General features: G+C 59.2%; 1 protein-coding gene across 3 annotated transcripts in view; it reads left to right on the plus strand.

Moving 5' to 3' along the window:
• LOC113244552 (soluble calcium-activated nucleotidase 1) overlaps nt 1–11,639 on the plus strand; it is a 32,080-nt gene extending 20,441 nt beyond the window's left edge. For 2 of the 3 annotated variants that reach the window (XM_026483990.4, XM_026483991.4), the window contains 5 exons: nt 5,204–5,284; nt 6,271–6,462; nt 7,017–7,148; nt 8,260–8,518; nt 10,255–11,639. In XM_026483990.4, the coding sequence (XP_026339775.1) occupies nt 5,204–5,284; nt 6,271–6,462; nt 7,017–7,148; nt 8,260–8,518; nt 10,255–11,308 (1,718 nt within the window). In that variant the 3' untranslated portion in view covers nt 11,309–11,639. Of the gene's footprint in view, nt 1–3,614; nt 3,778–5,203; nt 5,285–6,270; nt 6,463–7,016; nt 7,149–8,259; nt 8,519–10,254 lie in introns of those variants that run through there. The other variant, XM_026483992.4, reaches the window with a different exon arrangement.
• The last annotated feature ends 3,884 nt before the right edge of the window (nt 11,640–15,523 follow it).

Here is a 15,523-nt window from a genome sequence, read left to right on the forward strand (position 1 = left end):
GTGGCTCAGTGGGTTAAGCTTCCGACTCTTTTTTTTTTTTTTTTAAGATTTTATTTATTCATTTGACAGACAGAGAGACAGCCAGCGAGAGAGGGAACACAAGCAGGGGGAGTGGGAGAGGAGAGGAAGAAGCAGGCTTCCCAGCAGAGCAGGGAGCCCGATGAGGGGCTAGATCCCAGGACTCCGGGATCACGCCCTGAGCCGAAGGCAGACACTTAACGACTGAGCCACCCAGGAGCCCCAAGCTTCCGACTCTTGATCTCAGCTCAGGTCTTGATCTTAGAGTTGTGAGTTCAAGCCCCACACTGGGCATGGAACCTACTTTAAAAAGGGGGGGGCACCTGGGTGGCTCAGTCGTTAAGCATCTGCCTTCGGCTCAGGGCGTGATCCCAGAGTCCTGGGATCGAGCCCCACATCAGGCTCCTCTGCTGGGAGCCTGCTTCTTCCTCTCCCATCCCCCCTGCTTGTGTTCCCTCTCTCGCTGGCTGTCTCTCTCTCTCTCTCTATCAAATAAATAAAAAAAAATCTTAAAAAAAAAAATAAGTTAAACATCTATCACATGACCCGGTAATCCTTTCCCTAGGTATTTTACACAAAAGAAAGCAAAGCTTGTGTTCACACCAAGTCTGCTCCCCAAACGGTCCTAAGAGCTTTATTCATAACAGTCACAACCTGGGAACGTCCCAAATGCCCATCAACGCAGAAATGCATAAGCAAACTGTAGTCCGTCTATATGGGGGGCTAGAGCGGAGAACAAAAATGAACCAGTTACTGGTATCTGCTGACATCAGTGAATCTGAAAGCATCGTGCTAAGTCAGAGGAGCTGGATACAATACATTACATATTGTATGTTTCTATTCATACGAAATTCTAGAACACAAAAAGATCGGTGGTTGCTGGGGACGGGGGCTGCTGTAGGGGTCTGACTGCAAAGGGACATAAGTGCACTTTTGGGGTGATGAAATGTTCTCTATATCGTGGTTGTGGTCATGGTTGCCGTCTGCATCTTTGTCAAAACTCATTCAATCCATGCATTTTATTATATGTACATTGTATCTCAACCCAATTTTTTAAAAAGAGAAGCAGGTGTTGCCTGAGCGGGTGATCACTGAGCAGATGTTGCCTCGCCGCACCTCTGTTTTCTCACCTACAAAGGGGGCTGAGAGGAGCAGCTGCTTCCCATCGCGGTTTGAGTATTATGCATGTGGAGGTCCGCGGCAGTGCCTAGCTGCTTGGACATCGGGCGAGGGGGTGGGATAGCCTACAAGCCAGCTGAGCGTTCTCTCCTGCCTCGGTGGCAGTGGCTCCTTGGTGACGGCAGCGTCATGCACACCATCACAGCTGGGCCCAGGTGTCCGTGGTGTCCGGGGCTTTCAGTCTCCTTCTCAGAGCTGAGCCCCTCCTCTCTGGAGCAGATCATCTCAAGCTCTGGTTCCAGTCGGCTCGCGGAAAGCCCCGGGGAGGAGATACCCATACTCTGATTCCACGAAGAGGTCTCAGTCTTATATTTTACTCCCTTTGACTTGAAGGACTTCTCAGGACTTTGGGGCTAAAGATTCAGCAACTTGAATTTTAAACTCAAGTTTTCAACACTGTGAACATTAAGAAAAGGGAAGCTCAGTTAGAATGGAGTGGGGCGGCCGGCAGGGGGAGCTCTCACTGCAGTGCTGTTGCCAGCTGCCGACCCTGCAGGAAGAGAGCACCGTGCACCTGGACGCCACTTGACTACCCCACCTGGAGGAAGGAAGGTTTCTTCCTCCCCCGCAACAGCCCAGCCAGTGAGACGCCCCCATTCTTTCAACTCCCAGTTCACTGCAGGGGGCTTTCTGTTTCTAATAACACCCCCCCCCATAAAAGAGCCTCCTCTTCTTTGTTTGGTGGACCTGCCTGTGGTTCTGCCATTGGTTGCGTATTCCAGGTTGCAATTCTCTGCTCTTCCTGAATAAACCGATTTCTGCCGGTAGGATAATTGGGGCAGTTTTATTTGTAAGGTTAATGCCACCAACACCTCCCAAAGGACTTCCTTTGTCTGCTTTTCCTGACGGGCAGCTTGTTTGGGCAGAAGTCAGTGGAAACTATGTGAAGGAAGGTTCTGGAGGTTCTGTGCCAACAAACCCGAAGCTCCTTCAGTGGATGGGATTTTAAAACTCACTACGGTCTCTTGGCCAGTGCTATTTCCAGATGCTTCTCCCCTGACTATCTGCAGTTTCGTTGGAGGGAGCTAGGTGAACCATGCCACTCCCTAAGACCTCCCGTCTTGGGCAAATAGCCATTAAATGCTTGACCTCGGGCCTCACTCTCTGGAACCGCAGGGTGCCAGGGAAACTGTCTGCCAGCGGCTCTCAGCCCTGGCTGCACACGGCAGCCACCTGGAAGGCTTTAAAATGCCAGCGCCTGTCCCCACTCCAGAGATGGTGACTGAGCTGACCTAAGCATCAGAAATTGGTAAAATTCCCACATGATTCTCATGTGCAAACCAGGTTGGGGGCCACTAGGCTAAAGAGACCTGGGGACATTCCAAGGGACAGCTCTCATCCCGAACCTTGGGATGCAGGTGACCAAAACAATAGAGGGCGTTGATTGCCTCATTGAACTGCAAATCCCAGGACTTGACCTTGACTTCAGGCCAGGGGGAGCCAGGGGCGCAGATCACAGCGTCAGACCTACTGCCTCCACATTCTGGCTCTGCCTGCACATCCCCTAGAGGGTCCCTCCGAGAGCCAGAAGCTGACTCTCCACGCGCTGGCTGCCATCACGGCCCCTCGCTGACACCATCCCTGTGGCAAGGGGCCTGAAGGGCTCTGAGCTGCCAGCTCTGGGTCAGACTCCGGGGCAGCCTGGGGTCCTCAGACACAGGCTGGGAGGGAGAGTGCGTGCTTCCCCAAGGGAAAACCGCGGTGGTGCTTTCTCTTGGAGGCCAGGGATGGCTGGGAGGTGGGCTCAGCACTTTCCAGCCACTCCAGAGGCTGCGTCCCCTGCCCTGCAGGGGGTGAGACGCCGGGAGAACAGTAGGCATGGGGGGTGTGGCGTCCTCTGCTGGTGACCAGAGCAGGCTCTGGGGGTCACTGCTGCGTGTGGGGCCCAGCTCTTCCAGTTGCTGGCTGTGTACCTGGGCATGTTGTCTCATGTCTCGGGGCCTCCCTCCCACCGTCAGGGGGACCACTCCATATGGCCTCGCAGAGGGGGAGCCTCTCTGGGAGGTCAGGCATGCCAAGCACTCAGGCCGGGCAGACCCATAATGAGCGGTCTCCACCCTGCTGGCATTGTGCCAGACTCAGGACAGGGCTCAGAGCATTCCGTGGGAGCCCACAGTCATGCCGGCAGGTGCAGACCCTGCCTGTCTGCGCCTACCCTCACTCTTCCTCCTGCTGCTCCCCCGCCCCCGCTTCCCCTCCAAGCCTCCCCCAACGCCAGCCCTGGGGGCCCGTCCAGCTTGGAAGATGTAAACATTCCCCTGTAGCTGTTGGCCGTCTTGCTCTGCTTATGGTCAGCTACGCTGCTACCTCGGGCCACCGCCGCCCGGACAGCCACAGTCAGAGCTGAGTGGAGGGAGGGGCCCCGGGAGCCTTGTCGGCAGCCAACCCCAGAAGAAACCCAAGTCAGGTGGTTTCTAGAAATCGAAACTAGACTGTTTTCTCTGGTATTTCCTGGGACCAGCCTGACCACACTCCACACTGGGAGGGTTTTCTGGGTCGAAGCACAGCCTGCAGAGGGATCCTGCAGCAGAAAACTGAGAGGCTCCAGGGCAGCTATCAGTAGTTGGTTGCCTCAGGCAGGTAAGCTCATGCCTCCTGCTCTCAGGTGGGTGTCCCTGTCTCTACCCAATGTCACCTAGAGGGTATAATCTCCCTGTTTTTACCCAAATGGGGATCTGGTGTCCTTCCTCAGCCCAGGGACCATCATTCCCTCTCCCAGATCCATAGGGTCTCTGTATGTATAGTTGCCCAGGTTGCTCACTGCACAAGGACAAAGGGGCAAGCAGGCTTGGAATTCAGCCCAGGGTGCTTTCACCATTTTTTGCATTTCGGCCCAGGCCTACATCTGTCCAAAGGAAGAGTATCTTTTTCTAATTTGCAAAAGGCACCAGCAGGCAGCCCTATCCCAACTTCTCATACAAGGGAGTCAGGCTACAAGAGGTGGCCATGGCCACCCCAAGGGCAGCCACATTTGCATACAATACGCCAGGTGCATGATTGGCCATTGTTAATGCAGAACCGGGGTGCTGCCTCGGGGTCACCAGGCGCTGACCTGTAGGGGTGCGCACAACAGCTGCCTCGTGCTGCACTTCCTGGGCCTAGGAGTGGTGCGGGGGCCACGGGGTTCTCATGAACCAGAGAGACAATGACTGGCTCCTCCACATTCGGTACATGGGGGAGACAGCAGGTGGGGAGCAGGTTGGGGATGAAGATGAAAAGCGTGCCCCCAAAATTCTAGAGAAGCAAGAACTCCAGGCAAAAGTTGGAAGAGCTGGGCCTCCCATGCCCTCTGTGCCCTACCCAGGCGGACTGTGTGGCCTTGGTGGCCCCAGCCTCTCGAAGCCTCTGTTTCTTGGGGACACTGACCTGAGGCAGGTCCCCACCCAGCCATCCGCTCAGCATTTCCTTCCCACCCTGCTCCCCCAGCCCCTCTCCAGCTGCAGAGTCAGTCCCAGACCTCAGCCCTGATCCCCCTCCTCCCCCCTCCCAGCCACTTCCTCTGGCCCTCTTTGTCACTCCTGCCTGCCTTTCTGTGGCCTCCTGATGTGTCCCCTCCCTTCAGGGGCTCACAGACAGCTCTCCAGGCACTCCCACAGGGGTCCAACTGCCTGAAGATAAAGCCCTACCCTTAGCGAGACCCGCCAGGCCTCTCCTGATCTGGACACCGCGTGCCCCCCCGCCTCCTCCCTCCCACCATTCCCACCCAGCCCTGCTGAGGGCCACGCCCAGGGCCTGGTTTTCTGAGATGGGCTTTTGTTCCCACTGTCCTGCTGCTTAGAGACCTCTCCCAGGCCCCCTCCCCTTTGTCTGGGCAAGTCTTACTCCTCCTTAGAGGACCACCCCCCGCCCCCGGAGGGGTGAGGGACCCCAGTCACGAACTCACAGCTCAGAGGAGCCTGCCTGCTGTCCTCCACACAGAGGGTCTAAAGGGTTCTGGACAGACAGGGCATGGTCCCGAGGGCTGTCCAGCTCTGCTGTCTGACTCTGCTGCTTCTTTCCCCCGCAGAACGAGGGCCTCCTCTCCCAGGAAAGTCCATGGCCATCCCACCGCTCCTCTGGATGTGGCTGCTGGTTGCAGGGACTCAAGGTGAGCTGCGCCCCAGGAATGCTGAAAGTGGCAGTCTGAGAAGCTGCCACTCCCCGTTCTGTGGCATCGAGCCCTCCTTGTAGAAAATCGAGGCGATGTTCTGCTCGGTGCCTGGGTCACTGGGGTCAGCCCAGGTCTTCTCTCCTGCTTGAAGCCCTGGTTATCCCAAGTGATGGTGGCTTATAGGTTCTGGGGGATACCAAGAGATTCTCCATTCCATCCCGTGGGAGCCAGAAGGACTGAGTGGTAGGAGCCCGTCAGACAGGCCAAATGTGGGGGGTGGGAGGGTCATGAGTCCGGGCCCTTCCTCACAGTCAGACTTCCGGAGTTCTAGACGCTGTTCCTCATGCTCTCTGCACCTCGGGCTGGTCCTGGTGACCCTATGGAGGCTGGCTACACCCCCAGCTGCGAACTGCCCTCCAACATGGCGCCCAGCTCCTTCCCGACCCTGTCCCAGAACAAGCCCACTTTCTCTCTGCACCCGGCTCATTCTGCCAGTGTTTCTGGGGGTCCCTAGGCCTGCTGCCCCAGGACTTGCCCCACAGCCCTCCCAGTGGTCCTTGCTGTGATGTGCATGGTGCACCCCAAGCCCCAGACACCCTCAGGGGGGTCAGCATGGGCCCCTCCTCCCCCCTTCTTCCCCGGGGTCCTACCTCCCCTACCCTCAGGTGCTGGGGCTCCAGTTGCCCCTTCTGCCCCTTCTCCATCCATAGAGGAAGGACTCAGACCTCAAAGACAAGAAAAGGCGCTTTACCCTCGGGGGGGGGGGGGGCACGTCTTCCACTCCTCCCCAGTGGGTGAGGCCTCGAGGATGGATGGGGGGCTTTAAAGCTCATGGTGCAGTGGGCACTCCCTTGGGGAGAACTTGACAAGTGACCCTCCCAGTTGGGGGAAGTAAGGGGCGGGGTGGTGCTTCCCCGCTGGGACGGAGGCCCAGCTGCGAGGCCTTCATCCCTGCTGATCTCTGTTCCCTCGGAGCTCTGTAGGTGTGGAAGATGGGGACATGCGGCTGGCCGATGGGAACACCGCCAATGAGGGCCGCGTGGAGATCTTCTACAGAGGCCAGTGGGGGACCGTGTGTGACAACCTGTGGGACCTGATGGATGCCATCGTCGTCTGCAGGGCCCTGGGGTTTGCGAATGCTACTGAGGCTCTGGGCGGAGCCGCCTTTGGGCCAGGTAGGCCTGCCTGTCCCCAGGTCCTCCAAAGCTGAGACTCACTGCCATGCAGACCCCCAGGAAGGGACCTTCAGCTAAGACACACACATGGCCTTCCTACTCACGGAGCACTGGCAAACATGTGAAATAGTGCCGCGGAGGCTCGGACGGGCCATCCTGTTCCCTCACGGTGCGTCCCTTCCTGAAACAGTCCCCCCGAGAAGAGTCTGGTGCAGGGAGATCTCCACCAATGCAGCCGTGATTCTGACAACAGGGAAATAGTGCAACTCCTTGGCGATGGGGGCGGGGAGGGGACAGAGACTGCTTCGTGGCACAGTGCTCCCAGCATACTCCGCTCGGACAGCCCCAGGTTCTAGCCGGTGGTGGATGGCGTGGGGGGCATGAGGGAGCGTGAGGTCACGCATCAGGAGGCCTGCAGACCGCTTCTCCCACGGCCACTCTCCTGCCTTTGCAAGGCTTCTGGGGGAGCAGCCCCGGTGCACAGGCCCTTACCCCTGGGACAGAGGGCTCCGGCACCCCCCTCCCAGCCCCCATCCTCCTTGCTGTGCCACCAGGCGCGGGCCCGATCATGCTGGACGAGGTGGAGTGCACGGGGACGGAGCCGTCGCTGGCTGAGTGCAGGTCCCTGGGCTGGCTGAAGAGCCATTGCAAGCACCGTCAGGACGCCAGTGTGATCTGCACCAATGGTGAGCCCTGGGCATGTGCTCCCTCTGCCCGGAGCTCCTCTGTGATGCCCCCTGGCTGGGAGGGGACAGAAGAGCCTCCAGAGCCCACCCCTCACAGCAGCGGTCCCAAACCGCCCCCCACAGCGGCTCAGAAACGCTGCGTTCCCCCCCCCCCCCCGGTGCCCGTGGGCCACCTGCACTGCACGGCTCCTGGTGCCTCTTCAAACCCCAGCCTCTCACGGTCGTCAGTCCTCGTTCTGAAACGTGGAAGGCAGCGCCCACGTGCCTCGACAGCAAGCTGAACGTCCCTTCAACCAGCCCCATGGCGGGAGCCCGCCCTCCCCCCCTTCCCTGCCCCTGCCACGTGTGCTGACCTTACCCGGTGCCCCGTCTGCTTCGGTCCCTGGATCTGGCTTTATTGTTGTCCACTTGTCCTTCTTGGTGGGTTTCACCCGGGGCCTGGGAGCGCGTCAGAGCACTGACACAAGGATAGGGCAGCCGTGTGGAGGGCTCGCAGGGGCGGGAGGAAGGTGACGCACCGGCACCTGGGGTGCAAGGCAGGGAGCAGTCCTGGCGGGGAGCCCATGGTGGGAGTGGGGGCCAGAGGAATGGGGGGCTGAACCCACCTGGCTGACATGTCAGGACTGATTCAAACCTATTCATGGCAAAGAAAGACCAAGTGGGATTTAGTTCCCAGCTAGGCTTTGGGACTGTCAGGGGCAGGAGTTGCTTCTTTAGGCCTCAGTCCCTGAGGGAGGCTGCTAGGGACCCCTAAGCTCTAAACTGAGTTTCCATAAGACCCCCACTCTTCAGACCGTCAAGCCAGGGAGAAGGATTGGGTTTTTAGAAGGTGCCGCCTGAGTGATTGCTTGATGGGTGGGGATTTTAAATGGGTGGGGCCTTGGGCTCTGGAAGTCAGCGGGGGTGCTGCCTGATTGTGGGGGAGCAGAGGAGCTGACCAGGGGTGTTCGATGGGGGTGGGGAGGCTCTGGGCCACAGAGGAGAACGGCACCCTCGTCTTCCCCGAGCCTTCCTGAGTGGACAGGGCCGGAAGGAGCCGGAGTCCATAGAGGGGAAGTGTTCTCGGTGACATCGCCTGACCTAACCATGTGCTCCCCTCTGCCCCTTGTAGAAACCCGAGGCGGCCACACCCTTGACCTGTCGGATGAGCTCCCCGCAGCGCTTGAGCAGATCTTTGACAGCCAGAGGGGCTGTGACCTGTCCATCAGGGTGAAGGTGAGGGACCAGGAGGAGGAGGGCCTGGACTTGTGTGCTCACAGGCTGATCCTGTCTACCAACCCCGAGGCCCAGGCCCTATGGAAGGAGCCGGGCCCAACGGTCACCATGGAGGTGGATGCGGAGTGCCTGCCTGTCGTCAGAGACTTTATCAGGTGACCACCCTCGGGATGGGGCTACCAGGGCCTGGGCACCTCCCTCCAACAACAAACCATAGGGCTATGGCAACGAGCACATCGGTGCTTTCACGAACACAAGCGTGTGCACGACACACACATACACGCACACTCTCACCCCCACACATACCTGCCTGCACCCACATTCACTCGTGCACACGTGCACACTTGTGGGTGCACATTTGGGCCCACAGTCGTGTGCATGCCACACTCACGTACATACACACTCTTCTACACACTCTTGCTGCCATACTTGTGTACACACACACATTCATTCATATGCTCCTGCGTATACTTGCATACTCTCCACTGATACCCGCACTGTCACGCACACACAGATATACCGACTTCCACAAAACATTGCATCAGAAATCTCCCGGGGTAACTGCCACTATTAGAAGAGGTTTCAAATGCTCTGTGGGTTAGGAATTCACTAGGAACAAGATGCCTGGCCTGCAGTGGTGAGAGGTTGCTACAGGGCCGGGGGCAGAGCTGGGTAGGGGCCCCAAGTGTCTCCCAGAGCAAGAGGCTCCTTGCACACTCGAGGCTGGGCCACCTGCCCTGCAACACCACATCACACAGCCTCTGGGAGGCCCAAACATGCGTGTAGCAGGGAAGAAATCAGGGGGCCCAGAAACACACATACATACACTCCTACCTCGTAGGTAACACAAGGATACAGTGTAAGAGTTCCAAGAACCTACAACCTAGTTATGAATTCTTTCTCCCTCTCCTCACATACTGGCCTTGCTTGTGTGAAAGGTAGAACCCCTGTGAACCCAAACCCATCACAAAGTCTTACCCGGGCCTTTGCACACGGCTGTGCCGTGCACGCGGTGGGCTCGGCAGCACGAACAAGCCAGTGCCCCAGATAAGGAAACTGAGACACAGGGGGGCCAGCCTGTCCTGGGCCTGGGCCGTCACCCCTCCTGCCAGGCCTCCCTGCTGGGGCCTCCCAGGGGGTGGTGTTCAGAAAGCATCCATTTAAAAAGAACTGTTCCTTTCCGTTCTTAAGACCTAAGCTTTATATAGCGGAAGTGACATTTAAGAGAAAACAGCGAACGGCAATTAAAAGAGAGAAAATGGTTTCTTTCCAGCCAAGTATGAGAAGCTAGCCTGCGCCGCTCCCAGTGGGGTCGATTTCTGTGATATGTTCAAGGACAAGGGCAGGCACCCATCCCCCTCTTCCTGGGCCCAGCTGGAGTTGTGCCCAGGGTCACTGGGAGCGGGGGCGGGGGGTGGGGCAGACGGGGCAGCCGGAGGTGATGCCTGTGTCGTGGGGGCATGAGACAGGTGCTTGGACAGAGGGGGTCCAGCGCAGGGTGTGCCTCCAGAAAGGAAGAGGCGGTGCTGCGCCGCTGCTCCTGGCGCAGCGTCCGGCCAAAGGGACGGCAGTGGCGTTGAAGGCAGAGAGCAGGAGGTGGCAGGGGTGAGGGACGGAGCGTCATGCTCCAGGACCCTGGGATCTGCCTGCTTGTCTGTGTACGTGGCTCTGAGCTAACCTGAGAGTGGAACGTGGATTGACCTGAAAGATCAGTGCACGCGGCACGGAGTGCCCCTCGCGATGGCTGGCACCCTGGGGGTGTCCGTGTGGGTCAGTGGCAAACACGTGGTCGACGGTGGTGTCGGAGAGGCAGGCCCGGCACACGCCCGGGCACCCTGTTGTCCTGCAGGGGCAGAGTGCCCCAGGGGCTCAGCTCTCGCTCCCCTCCCAGGTACTTCTACTCCCGAAGGCTGAACGTCTCCCTGACGTCCGTGAAGTGCGTCCACAAGCTCGCCTCTGCCTACGGGGCCGAGCAGCTGCAGAGCTTCTGCGCCAGCCTCTTCGCCATCCTCCTCCCCGAGGACCCCTCTTTCCAGACGCCGCTGGACCTCTATGCCTATGCGCTGGCCACCCAGGACCCCGTGCTGGAGGAGCTGTGCGTGCAGTTCCTGGCCTGGAACTTCAAGGCCCTGACACAGGCCGAGGCCTGGCCGGCCGTGCCCACAGCCCTGCTGCGGGTCCTGCTCTCCAGGAGTGAGCTGGCCGTGCCCAGCGAGCTGGCCCTGCTCACAGCCTTGGACGTGTGGAGCCAGGAGAAGCAGCCGTCCCACAGGGAGGTGGAAAGCCTGGTGGAGAAGATCCGGTTCCCCATGATACTGCCCGAGGACCTGTTCGAGCTGCAGTTTAACCTGTCCCTGTTCTGGAGCCACGAGGCGCTGTTCCAGAAGAAGATCCTGCAGGCGCTGGAATTCCACACTGTGCCCTTGCGCCTGCTGGCCCAGTACAGAGGCCTGAACCTCACCGAGGACGCCTACCAGCCCCGGCTGTACACCTCGCCCACCTGGAGCGCCTCTGTCTCCAGCAATTCCCGGGCCCTGTCCCGCTACTGGAACGACCCCTACCGCTCCTTCCAGACCCCACAGCACCCCAGCTTCCTATTCCAGACCATGCGCATCTCCTGGTCTCTGGTCTACCTTCCCACGGTCCAGAGCTGCTGGAACTATGGGTTCTCGTGCTCCTCGGACGAGGTCCCCCTCCTGGGCCTCTCCAAGTCTGGCTACTCGGATCCCACCATCGGCTATGAAAACAAAGCTCTCATGCTCTGTGGGGGGCGCTTCGTGGCCGACGTCACCGAGTTTGAGGGACAGAAGGCCATGATCCCCGGTGCCCTGGGCACCAACAGTTCCAAGAGCGCTTCCCTCTTCCCCTGCCCGGCCGGCTCCTTCAGCAGCTTCCAGGTGGTCATCCGGCCCTTCTACCTGACCAACTCCTCAGGCGTGGACTAGACAGGAGCTGGAGAAGCCAGGGGCCTCCCAGGGCTCCTCCCCTCCACCCCACCCAGCTGCTTCCTGTCCGCAGCCACCCCCAACAGCGGCCACCAGAGGGCCCTCCTGCTTTCACTGATCTCTCTGAACTTAGAGAAAGTACTGGAAGGTTTCAACTAATGCTCACCACTGTGCCCTGAAGTCCCCGTACCCCCCACCGCCCGGCTGGTTTCCAGGTGGAGAAGCAGGGGGACCTGGGCGGGGCAGCTGTTGGATTTTCCACACAGACTTTCCCTTCCCTGTCCTCTGCCGTCCCCCATCTGAGATCACTAAAATTGCGTTGTGATTCCCAGTTCCTGCGTTCGTTCGTGCGGAGCCATGAGTCCATTCTGCACTCGGATGTTGGGTGTGCTGGGCCCTGGGGCATGGAATGAGCAGACACAGTCCCTGTCCTCATGAAGCTACAGTCTGGGGGTCAGGACCCAAGTAGACAAACACGGGGGCGTTAAAATTGGAATAACACGTGATGGAAACCCAGGGAGGTGCGGGACAAGGCGCAGGCTGGACCCACTTGGGGTTAGACCTCTGTGGTGAAATGAAGAATGAGAGCAGCGGGTGTGGGGAAATTGTGGGGGGGATGCACTCCAGGGAGAAAGAGCAGTCCCTGCTCAGCCTCTGTCAATCCTCCTGCACAGGGACGGGGACCCAGTGCCTGTGAGAATGGGACCTGGAAGCAACTTCCATGCCCCTCAGCAAGGTGCCCGACCACAAATAACATCCGTGACAGGGTGGGCCGGCCAGAACGACGTGCTGAACGGTACTGGGCGACCTGCAGAATCTAGGCAGGGACAGGGGGCCGAGCCCGGGGCCCCGTGAGAATGCCACCCCTGGGTTCTGGGTGCTCAAGTCCGCCCCCACCGCGAGTGGGGCGGGAACTCTGTGCTTCTCTGTGATACGCGTTCCTGGCCCAGGGTCCCTGGTGGAAGCATCTGGCCGAGCCAAGCCACATGCGTGCCGTTCTCTGCCGGGGTCTAAGCGTGAGCCTCTGGGCAGTCTTGGCCTGGGGAAGGGGCGGAGGTAGAGACCAAGGTGAGACCAAGCTCACCCAATGAGGGGGGATTCAGACGCTGGGCAGCCAAGATAGTAGCAGGCCCCACCACACACTTCTTCCCCGCCGGCCCTGCAGATGCAAAAGCTGGGACACAAAGCCTCCTGCCTGTACCCCCAGCTCCCCCCGGCTCCGATGGCACACCCCGCTCCCACTCCACCATCTTGGCCACTCCTGTGGCGGTCCCTTGACATTGTCCAAGTCGATCATTTTACTTCCGTTGCATGGTGACGAGCACCATCACTGCTGTCAGGCACAGCAGCAGGTCGAGGCCTACAGAAAGCAAACGTCCGGTAAGTATGCCCCAGACGCAGCGGGAGTGACTCAACAGCCGCTCTCCTCTCGATACTCCTGGGCCCCCGTGGCCCCTGCCTGTGAGGAAGCCCGCAGCCCGGCAGTGGGAGACCCCCCCCCAGTATCCACCCGAGTTCCTTCCACCCTCCGGACGGTTTTGAGGGGCAGCCCTGCTCCCCCGGGTCCCCTCAAGCCACCCTCCTCTGCCCATTGGGCAGGCCCGAGGGCATAGTGAGACTGGCACCTTCCAACTCAGTGGGACCTGGAGGTGTCTCCTGGTGGAAACATTGGTCTCTTGGGTGAGAACTCCCTGACGCGGCAGAGCCCAAAGTTTCCAAGTATGCCCCTGGCAACTAGCTGGACGGCTTGGGCACCGCCAGCTTCCATATCCGTGTTCTTCTCTGGCTCTGCAAGAACCGTGTATTGGCCACGGGCTCAGCGTGTGCCGTGGGCTGGAGAGCCGTTGTTTGCGTGTCTGGCAGGGGATAATGGGGTTTATAAGGACTGTGGAAGGAGGGTGGTTCCAGGCCCAGCTGACATGCCTCCGGATGCAGGGTCTTCCACTATTCGTCGCTGTCATCCCAAGCCGTGCACCACGTGTGTCATGTGCTGATCCTGCCGAATCCCCGGGCCTCGGCTCCTGCCTGCGGGGGGGGGGGGGGGGGGCGGCCTCTGTGCTGTTCAGTTAGTCCAGGGTCGGTAGCACTAAGGCCAGAATGACAGGGGAGGAGGGCTGATCCCAATCTGGAATAAATGTCAGTTCCTTGGCTGGAAAGTGTCCACCATGAGCAGATTCGTAAGCACCGGGTGAGGGCTCAGGGGCAAAGGTCAGATCACATCAGCCTGGGTGACCAGGCCAAGGTCAGCCCAGACAAAGCCTCCCTCCCTGCCACCAAGGCCACCTGAAGAGCCAGAAGAGCAGGCCCTTGTGGCTGGGGAGGGGCGGTGACAGCACCAGAGCAGGCTGCCTGACTCCCGTGGTGGGAGAGTCTATGCTGCGGGGGGGTGGGGGGGTGGGGGGAGTGGGGGGGGGAGCTTTCAGTGAACAGTCACAAGACATAAACGTCCTCGCCCTCTGACCATTCCAAGACATCTGTCTTCGTCCTCTTCCCAAAGCCTGCCGTCACTCCTCCCCCATCCCACTCCTTCCATCCCAGCCTCTCCGACCAAACCCGTACCCTCCTCCATAGGCAAGGAGGCCCCAGAGCCTCTTGCCTGTACCCAAATGGAGAGTAAGCTGTCTGCTCAACCTTCAGTCCCTACAGGAGGGCGACAGGGCACAAGCCCCTCCCGCCTGGTGCTGGCCTGCGGTGCATCCTGGAACCAGGTTCGCGTTTGCCCGTGAGGCTGTAGGGGCTGAGGGAGGGGGAGCTGAGATACAGGATAGCGGCAGTGTGTGGGTGCCAGTCACCCATGCCTCCGGGGATTGATGGGGCCACCCCACCTGCTGCTGGGGACTCAGATCCCCTCTAGTTCCCAGAGGGCAGGTAGGACCCATGTTCAGGTGTTGGGGCCCAAAGCTGGCTGTGGCTTGGAAGAAGAGAGTTTCCCTGCATGGAGGGCACGGCATGACTTAACTCTAAAGCCCAGACACCTGAGTGGCCCCCCGCCAGGCCCCCTGAGCCCCCCAGTGCGCCTTTGTGAACCTCAAGCACCCCTGCATTAGCAGCTCGTGAATGCACCTGTTCTGGTCCTGAGCACCTGCTGGGCAGCTAGCCACATCCTCCCCCTTGCAGTCGGGTAGCCCCTGCCCCTGGCACCGCCTCCCTCGGTCCATGTCCCCGGGCATTCAGGGAAGAGAGCTGTCGGTCTGTCCAGAGGAGGGGCTTTGGATGAACTGCAGAGGTGCGCACTTCAGGGGCCTCGGTCCTGGGTTCTTTTCTCTTCGTCGTAGCGAGGAGTTCATGGGTCTCCAGGGAGTCCCGTTGTCCATCAACCCGTCGAGATAGCGCGGCTCTCAGACGCTCGAGCAACCAAGCCAGACCTCTGATGAATGCACCTGTACTGGGTATTTTTAGCTTCGGCTTCCTATAATGAACACCCAAAATAGCAGTGACTTCTATGAGATGCTTTCTTTTTCTCTCACACAGGAGAGATGAGGCAGTCGTTCTGGGGGAAGGCACCTCCTCTCCACACCACTGTCTTAGCTCGTGACTGCCATCCTCGAGGTTACCTCGTGGTCCATAATGGCTGCTGGGATTCCAGCCACTGTGTCTGCCTTTCAGGAAGCAAGAAGGAGGTAGCAGAAAGGGACAGAAGGTGCCTTCCCCCGCTGTCTACCCCCTGACACCGAGTGCACCTTCCATTTCGCATGGAAGGTGGCTCACTTGCTTCACCCTTGCTTCAGTCCCATTGGAAACAACTGCCCTGCACCTACAATCCTTGAAAACGCTTAGTTCTTCCTACTATTTTATGGGCAGCAGTAGGGTCCCCAACACTTTGCCTCCAGTGGGGACTTCATTCCAGGTGACCGCAGGCCGTGACTGAATCAGCTGGTTCGCCCTGCACGCAGTGGCAGATTTCTATCCTGTGTGCCAGTGGGATTGCGAGCAAAGGCTTTACTGGTGTGTAACATATACGTGTATTTGTACGTATCTAGATAGATAGAGCAACAGCAATAGATACAGATATGTATGGATAAAGTCTAGAGCTCCGTTACTCTACGTTACATCAATACGCCGTGCACCCGCCCCTCAGATCTCGACAGGGACACTTCCCTCGGCCCCAGCGGGCTCCCTCCTGCCTCCTCCCAGGTACACCACACCCCCGCCCCCATAACCACTGCTCTGACTTCTCTTAACACCGACTAGGCTTTCCTGTTCTCAAACCTCACG

This window comes from Ursus arctos, unplaced genomic scaffold (genome assembly GCF_023065955.2).
Source record: "Ursus arctos isolate Adak ecotype North America unplaced genomic scaffold, UrsArc2.0 scaffold_24, whole genome shotgun sequence".
NCBI lineage: Eukaryota > Metazoa > Chordata > Mammalia > Carnivora > Ursidae > Ursus > Ursus arctos.